The sequence below is a fragment of the Uranotaenia lowii genome, chromosome 2 (genome assembly GCF_029784155.1).
Source record: "Uranotaenia lowii strain MFRU-FL chromosome 2, ASM2978415v1, whole genome shotgun sequence".
Taxonomy (NCBI): domain Eukaryota; kingdom Metazoa; phylum Arthropoda; class Insecta; order Diptera; family Culicidae; genus Uranotaenia; species Uranotaenia lowii.
In genome coordinates this window covers 284,515,633-284,527,921 of record NC_073692.1, presented here as the reverse complement: position 1 = coordinate 284,527,921, position 12,289 = coordinate 284,515,633, and the positions used below count along the sequence as shown (strand labels likewise).

Below are 12,289 nucleotides of genomic sequence, written 5' to 3'. Positions count from 1 at the left end.
CCACTAACAGGGAAGAATATCAGGATTTGCTGACGTACTACATCAAATCGCAGCATCTGAAGTGGTCCCAAATTTTCGGAATCATGGAAAATTGCAAGAAAACGTTGAACGTAGAGGACTATTCCATAGGACAAACAAGCCTGGAGCAAGTGTTCCTTTCATTCACTAAATTTCAGCGAGACATATAAACTGGTGAAATCGAAACGAATATGTAGGTACGAGTTATATAGAATTATAATTTATGTATAGTTTAAGTTTAAATTATGTTATCGTGATTAACTGCTCACTATATTAGTTATTGTTCGACTCAAATAACGTTAGGTATTTGAAAGAAAAACATGTAATTAACCAATTTAACTATTCGATATACGCCAATGTGCCAACGACGTGTTAAACTTTAGTCCAATAGTCTGTATGAATATGGTCCATCAATCTTTGAGCAGTTTCAAATTGTGAGAATATTAAACAAGAGCGAGATAGTAAACAAAGTCTCGAGTCCAATAAATCGATAATGTCATTACATAATGGTTTAATTATTTTGACAATTCACAATGCAAAAATTTCTTTGTTTAATAAAGCTTTTAATTGCGTGTTATATTAAAATACTTGAATAAATTTATCCGTTCAATCCTTCATTCTTGCCTTATACATTTAATACATAAGTTTTCGGTGACCAGCACAAATAAAAATCCTCCTCGCTTTTAAATCTTAAAATGCCGATATCTTTAGTTTCTCAAAACCATTCAGAATAGCTGATGGATAGCTGATAATTTCAATATTATTTTACCATAAAAATTTTATTTTTTAACTTGCTGATCCCGTACAAACTTCGTTTCGTTAGCAACTATAAAAATGCAATAAAATAAGATGATGTTTTTCAAACATAATAAAATCTCGTTATGTCTAACACTGAATAAAAAATATCTTTGCAAAACAAATATTCTTACTAAAAAGTTGAAAATCAACCCCCCATAAACAACAAAACTGTTTTTTTTTTTAATTAAAACTCGTTCTTCAATTCGCACGTTTACCCATTTCTGTAACACAAAAATGTCGCAAAAAGGGAGGTTGGCCCTTTTTTTATTGCATAATTTATTTATTTATTTCGTCAAACTTCGTAGACTACAATACTTAAAATGATGTACCGAATATACGGTCGGCCGAAAACCGCCAAAAACCGTTAAGCCGAATATTCGGCTTACCGAATAGTTGAGCCGAATAGGCCGAATACATATTTTTTAAATTTTATACACTAACAGACTTGTCAAATTTTTCAACTGATTTTGGATAATTTCTAAGATTTCTAAGTAATGTTGCTAAATCTACAAAATAATCAAAAACTTATGGTTTCAGCAAATGATCTTAGGCGTATCCGTATATATTACACTGTAGATAGCTTTATACTTTTGATTATCGTTTACTAGCTGATTCACCCGGCCTTGCTCGGGTTCACATAAAATATAAATCAAAATTAGAGTGTCCATTTCCCGGCCATTTTCCCTATCCCGGGAATCGGGAAATCTGGTGGCCCGTTTCCCGGGAATTCCCGGGATCCCGGGAAATATTAAAAACATGTAAAATATATGCACTTCGACTCAAATATATATAGCTTGTCGAAATTTTCGTGCATACAAGCCCATAATTTGTTCAAAATGTTTTTTTCATAATGTTTTTAACTCATATTAATCAAACAAGTTAAACTGTTTTCAACGATGATATATTAAAAACAGTCTAAAGAACTATAAAATAACCTGAATAAGTCAAATGAAGAATTTATCCATGTAATTAGGGGTTGATTAAAAAATATGTTTTTATTTGTTTGATTATTCCAACCATTTTTGGTTTTTCTAAACACATATTTGCTCTTCATATAAAAAACTATTTAGTCTTCATTTTAAGGATTTGAAATTTATCTGGCTTTCAAAGCCAAAGGGAAACAAGTGCACGAATGTTACTTTCGAGAATTAGTCTACCTGCTACGCAATTTTTCATATATTTTTCGAACTTTTGTGGGGTTTCGTTCAATGAATACGGTGTGGAAATACATCTTTTTGAACTTACTTATTCGAACATAAAAAAAAATGTACTAAATGGCTGCATAATCTCTACTGCCACAGAAATCGGCATATTCTCAATCAGTTTTGTTTGACTACATTTTCAAAAAGAACATCTTCCTGGCTTTTCCAGAGAAAGAGTTTCATACATGTCGGAAATTCCCGGGAATGAAACTACGTTTCCCGGGAATCGGGAATTCCCAAATTTTTCAAATTCCCGGGAATTCCCGCCCGGGAAATCCCGGGACGGACACTCTAATCAAAATGAGTCAAATGACTTTTCGAAATTTGGTATTCATCATTATAAGAAACTTGGCCATGTTAACTTTGGTTAGTCATTTTAAGGTTTTGTTTGAGGCTTATGTTTATAGAAATTTTTAAATTATTTCCCTTGAATGGTTGGTTTTTCATTCTATAACAAAAAAACTTTAAACCCATCATTTTTAGGAAGCTTGAATTGATTTATCCTTATATTTCTATCATCAAATGATAGGGATGTTTTTTCCATGTCTTATTTTATGAAAATTCAGTTTCTCAAGCACGTAAACATATGCGAACGACCCCTTTTGAAGATCCCACTTTTCAACATGGATGATTTCCCCGTAAAATGGTATATTCAATTTTTATTTACAGTAAAACCCCGCGGAGGAAGAACCACCTCGGATAAATGAAACCTAGGATTACACAAAATAAATTCAAAATTTAATATTTTAACTCTGGTTTTGCATATCATCCAGGCGCATAGCTCGGTAAATGCATGGCTTTTGGAATGTATTAACCGACGTTTTTCGCAAATAAAGACTTTACTTTAAACTATCCGAAAACAACGATTTAATACCATAACAATATATAAAGGTGATAAAACACAACTTTACATGGATTTGGTATGAAAACCAACGGAGGCTTGGTTTACGTGGAAGCTCGGATTCCCGGAGCTCGAATAAGCGTGGTTCGATTGTACTTAAAAAATTCTAAAAAGGCTTCCACTAAAACCTTGCTAAAGACTCACTCTGCCTGCAGGTTTTCAATTGTAGTTTTTCTTAGATGTTTCTTAGAATATTCCGCTAATCTCTGACACGAAATCACCCATTTAGTGGTCTATTCCTCCGTTTAAATTTCTACATGACTATCAAAGCGTTGAAATCGCAGCCGTCAACTTATAAATAACTCTGGGTATAATTAATTTTTCTTTTTCTATAAGGAATTCTACCAAATTTAAAATGGGTGATTGCTTAAAGCTGGAACATTGGTTTTCATGGAAACACGTAAAACACGTCAAATATATGCTTGTTGTGTTCAAATATAAGCGCGTGGAGACAAACGACAACAACAACAATTTGTTGTACTTAGTTTAAGCTTCAATTTGGTTCATTAGTTTTAAAAATTCACTTGCACGTTTTTGCAATATGCGCTCGTGAAGTTGACTAAAAATATAACTTAAAATTGCAATAAGTTGGCTAGGAAACGTCGAAGAATGCTGGAATCTTTTGCAAAACGTGTGATTTAAATGTCTCAACAAATGTTCAGAGCATTTTATTCATGTAAATTCTCATCTAACTATAGTTAAGTTCAAAAAACTATCTTTTAAATAACTTTCAAACAAAAACCTTTATAACTCTGCATTGAAAAGAGATAGAGTTTTGATGAATTCAACAAAGTTTCACATTTTCATGTATTCTACAACTTTGTAGTACAAAGTAAAGCTCTATCTATTGAAATAAAAAGTTAGAATTTTCAATTTTTTATAGTGAACTTTGACTAACTTTTGATGCTTTCAAGTTATGAAGCATGTTTGAAGGAGCAAATGTTCTGAAGACACTTAAGAAATAAGATAAAAGACAGAGGCGCTACTAAATAAGTTCCACTTATAGCCCTTTTGGACCACAGTGCAGCGGCGGTAGGGACCACTTTGAAAACCACCGTTCTTATCAATACATATAGGTATTCCTAAGAAGCGAGTAGAAATTTGTTCTTCCTGAATGTAGGTTCATAAATTCATCTATGAACCTCGTGCTTCTACCCCTTGAAAAAAAAATCCCGCCAAAAAAATGACTATCAAGTTTTTAATCATTAGCAGGCTTTGGTTTGCTGTCCACTACACGTGAACTCTGGATGGTCATGGTGAAAAAAACCCCGCCAAAGGAAACGAAAATTGGTTAACAAAATGGGTGCCATGACTTTTGGTTCGTATGAATAAAACCGAAAGTTGTATGGGAGGGTCCCTTTTCTTAGGTGGGAGGGGCTTAAAACTATTATTAAAACCTTACCATGGTCCAAACACATAACTGTACCAAATTTCAGGCTGATCGGTTAAGCGATGTGGATATGTATAAGGTGCATACAAACAAACAAACAAACAAACAAACCAACAAACATATAAATAGTCCCACTCATCTTTATATATTAGATTTCAGATTTTTTTTTTTCATATATCCAGGCTTGTCCATAAATCAAATAAAGAATTCCAGAAAAATAAAATCTCTCTGGGATGCCCAGATATTATTTAAAATTTTCCAGATTTTAATCCGGGTTTATTCAGATTATTCAAATCAAATAAATCAAATAAATACTCAAATTTCTCTTCGAAAATTTTTATTTTTGGCGTTTAAAAACGATTTGTTAGAGTAAATTTAAATATAAACGTCAATTTTTCTTTAACCCATAGATACGATTTTAACACTGCTGCTGTAATTCGATGAAAACATTAAATTTCAAGTAATTTACTTTCTTTTTCCTCTTGTATGTTAAAGAAGATGCCTAGATTCTGTAGAAATATGCTTTTTTTTACAAATTTTTCAAAAATTCGTCCAGCCCCAATGCAGTTACACCACTAGAACCGGTATGAAATTTGCTTTCTTTTGCATATAGTTTTATTGCCTAAACCTTACGTTAACGTACTCAAAATCCAGTGCAAAGCTGAGCTTAGGTGTAGGAATTGTTTTAGAAAATCCAAATTGATAAAAAGTTCGAAAAACAGCTACCTTTGAAAAGTCGTCATAACTTATGTACTTCGTATTTCAAAAATCTAAAGATGCCAAAATGTGACAAATTACGTCTACTTTTCAATTCACTTTTTCAAAATTTTCTACTGTAACAGGAACAGCTTTGGCGGTTGATTGATTGAAAAGTACGGGTTTTACACAACTTTTTTACATTTTTTGTGGCCATGATCTTAGAAAATTTTAAAAAAAAATTTCATATGTGCAACATATAGCTTCTAATTTCAGCTTTCTCAGGCACTAAGTGAAATTTTTTTCGAGCTCCTAATAACTGATTTACAACCTTTTTCCAGAAGCATGTTTTTTCACAAATTTTTTCTTGTACTGTAAATAACTTTAAAGTTATTGATTGTAGCTGAAAATTGTCTGAGAAACATATTTGAGTCGAATTATAAGCTTTTCAAAACTATAAATTCGGTAGAAATCGGTTGAGAAACAAGGGAGTTTTAGCGAAAACGGTGTTTGCCGTCATTTGACCGCTCGCGGTATGAATAGGTAGGGGGAAGTCGTCTATGACCGGACACCTCCTATGGCCGGACAACATTGATTTTTCGAAAACGCAATATCCTAAAAATGTTTTAACACCATGAAAATAAAGTAAATACAAGCCTAATATGGTGTTAGAAATATGGTAATCCAATCTGAACAGGTAAACCAATTATAGGCTTTGAAAGCTTTCGCCTAGTAGTTCGGCGAGAATCGTCCAAACTTTACATTTATATTGTGATCAGTTTTTACGGCTTGTCAAATGTGAATTGCACATAAACTTCATCGTTGGTTGGTTATCTTTCGACTTCAGCAGGTGTAAGATAACAAATCGGAAGCTCAAAGAAAATATTAGGAAAATAAAAAAAAAATGCGATTTCTCTATGACCGGACACCATATTGTTGTCTATGACCGGACAAGAAAATATTCAAAATTATAAATGATTTCAACTTGAAACTTTCATTATTTTATCTCTATAGCACCCTCAAATGGTTCGCTGAAGATACGGATTCAATAACCAAACTATTTTGGTCCTCTGATAAACTTTAAATTTTGCTGTCCGGTCATAGACAATTTTACTCTAGTTTTTTTCGAAACAAATGTACATTCTGGTTTGTCAAAAAAACTTTTATGAATGGCTTCATAGAATGTTCAATATTGGAAAACACGTACTCACAAGACCTAAGCAAGTGATTTCAGTCATTTTGCTACGTTTATGTGCCATTGGTGACAACTTTGGGGATGAAATTCGTAGTGTCCGGCCATAGACGACACTTTTGGAAATGAGTGAAAACTATAATATATATGTTATAACATAAAATGATTTCTCTTACCACATGAATTTGTTGTAAATTAATTTTTTTCTAATATTGTTTAGTGATCATAATATTGATACTCTTCAAATCAGTAGAGGAACCAATATTTACAAAAAAATATTTTTGAAGTTATTGCTTAAAAACCTTAAGTGTCCGGTAGTAGACAACTTCCCCCTATATCACATACGTCATTCGAAAACCGTAACACTTAAAAAAATTTTAAAAACGCAAAAATACTTGCATTTCAAAAACAAAAATAGTCCTGTCGTTAAATTTGCGAAAAAACAATTATATAAGGCGTAATCATCGTTTAAAGTTCAAAAACCGTCATTTGACCGCCTCCGGTACGTTTAGTGTTAAGTTTAAATACTAATTATTACACTTCCCCTTCTCGCATGACATTCCCATATGAATTTTCGTCATTTTTCATCTAACCTGACAGTTTGTCATTTTAAACATAGGGCTTCAATGTAAAACAATAAAAAAAGAAATTTTGTTCTGGAAATTTCGAAAAAAATATCAACTCGTGGCTGTCCCATATGAAACATACCCACATAACAGTCCCATATGTGAAATACCACGGATTTAGTTGTCTTCCTAAGCGAAAAACTATCAGATGCAATCAAAAATCGTAAAAAGATTCAACTTACAATGTGGAATTCACGATATTTTTCCAAAAGTATGTTTCTTTTTCTGATAACTGCATTTAGAAATTCAAAAATGATCAAATTTAAGTCTTAGAAAGTAGTTTGGTTAGCAAAACATATTCTGTATGGGACTGTTATGCGAGTAGACTTGAAAAAGGTCTCAAATATGCTCGCATAACAGTCCCATAACGAATGAAAATTGTGCTCCTGACCTCAACAATGGCCCAATTTCGAAAATTTCAGGTCTTGCGATTTATTATGACAACCTAGAACACTTTCCATCAAACGATTTTCGTTTATGCTGAAAATTGTGGTCACAATTTGAAAATATATTCCAAAACAGAAAAAGCTGATTTTCTTGCTTGATTGTTTTTGCATATGGGACTGTTATGAAAGAGGGGCAGTACAGTGGCAATGAACTATTGATTGGTCGAGAGGCTGGTGAGTTTCATTGCAACCTAGAGAGCAGCGGTTCAACTCGTAAGTAGCTTTTGTAATCAAAACAATATAATTAAAATCAATGAGATAGACCATGATAGACCAGCTACATAACAATCTGTCAACTGGTTGTCAGAGCAATCTGTCAACTGGATTTTTTTCGGCGCGTAGAAGTTTTTTGACATTCTCTTAGAAGCTGAATAGCATTGTCTACAGCGACCTAAACGAACTTGAAAGTAGCTTCAAGAACTTAAATTTGTGGCTGACTAGCATTCTCTTTAGACACAAACGAGAGCTTATTCTATGAAGCCTTTTTAAGGGAATTTTGTTTGCTTGGATTGTTACAAGAGAGGAGAGCAAGTGAGATTTTTACCATCGAAAAGCTTGAATCCGGATAGCATCTATTCAGAGGCACACTTCGAATGATTGTTTGCACAGGTTTGGAAACTGGAAAGATTTTCCGTGCGTAATTGAAAATCCACTAATGCTTATGTTCTCCACTTTCGTTCGTGTAAGAACGCCCGAATAGCAAAGACCATGGTATTAAGATAACTGAACAATGATTTTCAATTTAACAATCAATTTCATCGTAGTTTCTAAATATCTTTCAACTGCATTTAATTATGAAATCACCATAATTTTCAAAGTCACTGTGAAGTATATCGTAAATTCAAAATATTTCATAGTTGCCGAAAATGACAGAAGTACGGTATCACAATAATTTTCTTGTGATTATTATTGTTACAGTGTACTTCATGGTTAAGTTTAAATCCAAACCAAAAAGCTAATTGGTAAATTTTTGCTCTTTTTACACATTTGAAATTATTCGTGTAGCGAAAATTTTTCGTGTCAACACGCGCGCCATTTTCTCCGGAATAAATATTTTGCTTCAGTTTTCACGTTAAAAATCTGTGAATCCTGACAAAATTCGCTATTAAACTGGCCGGATGCGGATTGGAAGGCGAAAGGCGAACTCTTGTGATGATGGTGAGTACTTTTATTGTACATATTGGTTGATTTGCTGACAAATAAACTGATTGAAAATTCTAACTTTTTCCCAACAGCTACCGGAATATGCATAATTCCGCTACTCCAGTTTCAAGTGAGGGCCGCACAAAATGACAATGGACAAAACGATGGCCCAAGGAATAACCCGTAACGGATGTTTTGGTATTTGCGGGATCTGGTGCTGACAGGAATCTAGTCGTGTCCTAGGAAATGGGTTGATGAACCGTTGGGCTTGTCCAGTTGCTGCTACTGTAGTGCGGGTACTTCCCGTGACGAGGAAAGTGACGAGTTATTTTAAAACTTTTTTCGAAACTTCCTTAAATTAATAAAAAATGTGCCAAGAAAGTAAAACAAGTTGATTTTTTAAGTGTAAAAAATATTTAAAAAAAATAATCTTACTTAAGAAAACCATAAAATTTCACGGTTAAACAATGCTCCCGCATAATCAAATATCATACACCTTATCGTCAATATTATTCTGTTCTGATTACATGAATAGTGACTATTCGAGTAATCGTTTCCAAATCTTCTTATTTTTGACTAAATTTTCCATTTTTCATGCGTCTTCGCTTAAAATGATACACAAATATTTTTGAAAGATACCAGTAATATTCCTTAAAACAAAACTCTGAATGCATCAGAGTGTGTCTTTACTGACTTCAAAACAAATAAAAATGGCGCGTGTTTTTTGTTTCGGTAGCGAAAACGACGGAATTTATTTTATTTAGAAATTCATCAGCTGAAATGTAAGTTAAAAGCAATTATGATTTCCATAAACTATTTTTTTATTGTTACAATTATTTTTTTTCAGTAATAAACAACTCTTCAATCCTGAGGTGCACCGTTTACTGTTCCGGAAGGGGAATTCGCGGTCGAAACATTCGCGGTAACAGCAGCACATAATCCAGTATCCGCCGGAAGCGTTTCAGTACCGCTGCTGGAATCCGAGGGTCCCCTCTGGTGTGGCTGGTAGAGAAATCGATGAATGGCGAAAGATGTCCAGGGGACTAATCGAAGCATTCGATACTACTACCCCGACGGCCAGTTCCCTGGATTGCATCAATGATCCGCACTCACGGCTGTCGGTCACGCGTCAGACTGTTCTACAACGACCAAAATTGTATATTGTTATGGTTGAATCAGCAAAACAGGCAGGACACCTTCCCCATTGCTGAGGTCATCCACTGTACCCAGCGGCCAGAAACGGCACAGCGAACATTGTACCAGCACCGAATTGAATCACAGAACACCACAGCGAGTAGAAATTCAAACGACGAACGTGATGAGGACAGAGACAGAAGCAAGGCAGAGAAAGAAGCCACGCGTGCGGAGCATCCCGATAAGGAACCTCTGGCAGACGATGATGGTTCACGATCGTCTGGAATCACTCATCCGTGACGCTGTGCTTGTTCTGTCTAGGAACAACCGAGGACACGGCCGTAGCACTCACAAACGGAGCAATACCTTGGAGGCTCGTGTTCGGCAGCTCACACAGTGCACCCGGCCACAAGTGCGGCAAAGTACCTCTACATGTGCTCAAAGTATGAGTCGAACATAACAACTTTGATGAATAAGCGCACCGATGAAGGTTAGTGAAAAAGTTTTATTGTTTTGTTAAAGCTTTAATTTTTTCAATCCTTCGTTCCAGCTAGCCAAAGTACAGCAGATGCAAGAAAAAATCCCCCACCCTGCCGGGCCGCATAGAATTATCGCAGCTAATTCTGCTGCCGGGCCGCAAAGTTCCCCCGCCGCGCCGGGGGAAATTATTTTTTTTCTATTGGGTTTGAAAGAAAGTCAATAGCGGTACTGGAGATGGCATCGGCACCGGATTCCCGAATTGAAAAGTGGTGGCTGCGAAGAAAAAAGTGTTAAACCGAAAGATTCGAATCTCCAGAACTGCGGAAAAGGGACCAGCTTCAATGGCACTGTAACTGCCCGGGCAGATAAACACAGGAGCAGTTTTAAACAAGTTACCTCAGGGACACATAGTGACGGTTTCATTGCACTGTTGACTCATCTTTTGGCAGTAGAGGTAAATTAGGTAAAATCAATGATATTTTTATAGTTATTTTTTTTTTATTTCAAGGTTGCTCCTGGTGTCTGTCGATCAGCAAAACCGATCGAACAAAGTGTTCCTACCCTCGAGAGACCTGAGTCTCCTCTCCGGGCATTGGCTTCAATCGTACAAAAATTCTCTCGGAATGACGTGGAGACCTCTTCTTAGTGATGAAATATGTAAGTTTTCAAATTTTATGCTATTTATGCGTTGCTGGAAGCTTCTTTTTCTAGTCTTAAGATGAATAAACCCATTGGGCTTAAAATCCCGGGAAAATTTTTTATCTAGTCAAAAAATAGAGATATCAAAACCAGAACTAAGTCTGATGAATCTGGATTTTTTATTTTTCATTTAAATTTGAAATCGCCAGTTCCGTAATATGATAAAGTTCTGATAAATAACGGTAATTCCGATAAGAGAACTGAAAACTGTTCTATTATCTAATCAAAATTACATGTAGTTATTTACCAGAATTTTATTATTCAATTTAATTATTTTAATAATTCTGAATTTCATTTTCAATTTTATTCATGTAGGAACGTTCCTCCTATGAAGGCTTCCTCTGTTCTTTGAGCAGATCTGAAGGTGTAATAAACAACGGTAGCTGCAGCCTACATCGTGTTGACGGTACCGTAGACCCTCTCGCTAAGCGGATTGCGATTGTTTATTGTTGATGATCCAGATAATTTAGATTGAGTGCTTTAGTCAGCTACAAATCGGCCTAAAGAATGAGAAGGATATGAGGTGAAACATTCGTTTGCACCACGGTGCACAGAACCTGAAGAGTCAACATTGAAAACAGCGACGAAACAGTCAGGTGATAAGTGCCTGTATCTTATAGTTGGCCCAAAGCTCCAAAATCATCCTTTAGCTGCCATATTTTGGTAATAGTGTTTTATATGTATATTCATGGTAATTTCAAGTGCTTATGTTTTGTTTTGTTTTCTCTAGGTAGAACATTTTGTGAGCAGCGAATGTGGCGACATACGAACAATTGTCTACGATGTTGGACATGCAAATTTTCCAGTGCAAGAATTCAAAATAAGAAATGGTACATGGGAATTAATCTGGATTCCTCTTTTTTTTTACAATGGAAGGAGCAGTTGGCTACCGACATCGCTGATAATTCGCAATTGAAGATACGTCGTTGACAGTGCCATTTCGATGAGCACTCTGCTCCGGAAGCGGAAGCTGCAACGCTGAAGGGCGAGGAATCCCTGGTGGCTTTTTGAATGCAGTAAATTGGAGGTGGATGCGGTAGACTTTAATAAAACCTAGTTCGAAGGAGATATTGTAAACAATTATCAATTGTCTTATATTGATGAATAATAAAATATATGTAAAAATATAACGGGAATCGTCTACTCATTTTGCATTTTATCATAAAAAGATCCTTTAAAGATACACTGTAGCGTCGAAATATTGGCGAAGAACGATTAATTGAAGATTACAAGTATCGTTATTTTTTTATGAGAAAACCATTAAGAAAAGATTCCACGAATGATACAACTCGCTCGGAGTGAGTAGAAAAAAGCAAAAAAATTGAATGGTTACTCTACTTAACGACCCGTTCATTGTATCGTAAAGTGCGTCCAAACGATTCCATTTCATGAAAAAATGATAAGCCTTATCTTACATTAATAATCCAAAACTATAGAAGTAATCTTTTGGGTGTCTTGGGAAGAAGATAATGGGAATAGTCATAGTATAATACTGATTCATGCGGGCTTACAGACCATAGAAAAACCTTGATTTTCATCCCGCATAGCTAAAAACCATACTATG

General features: G+C 35.0%; 1 protein-coding gene and 1 long non-coding RNA gene across 5 annotated transcripts in view; both read left to right on the top strand.

Moving 5' to 3' along the window:
• The window catches only part of LOC129749228 (phospholipid-transporting ATPase ABCA1-like), a 40,219-nt gene extending 39,750 nt beyond the window's left edge, over nt 1-469 (top strand). The window contains exon 8 of the mRNA XM_055744168.1: nt 11-469. Coding sequence (XP_055600143.1) covers nt 11-188 — 178 coding nt within the window. The 3' untranslated portion in view covers nt 189-469. The remainder of the gene's footprint in view (nt 1-10) is intronic.
• Nucleotides 470-8,892: 8,423 nt separating this feature from the next.
• On the top strand, nt 8,893-12,223 carry LOC129746117 (uncharacterized). 4 transcript variants are annotated; one of them, XR_008737243.1, is made up of 4 exons: nt 8,893-9,194; nt 9,260-10,683; nt 11,041-11,388; nt 11,456-12,223. It is a non-coding gene; the product is annotated as an uncharacterized LOC129746117 (long non-coding RNA). The 4 variants fall into 4 exon arrangements; XR_008737242.1 differs by having other exon boundaries at nt 8,893-10,036; nt 10,097-10,683; XR_008737241.1 differs by having other exon boundaries at nt 8,893-10,480; nt 10,535-10,683.
• Nucleotides 12,224-12,289: the final 66 nt, after the last annotated feature.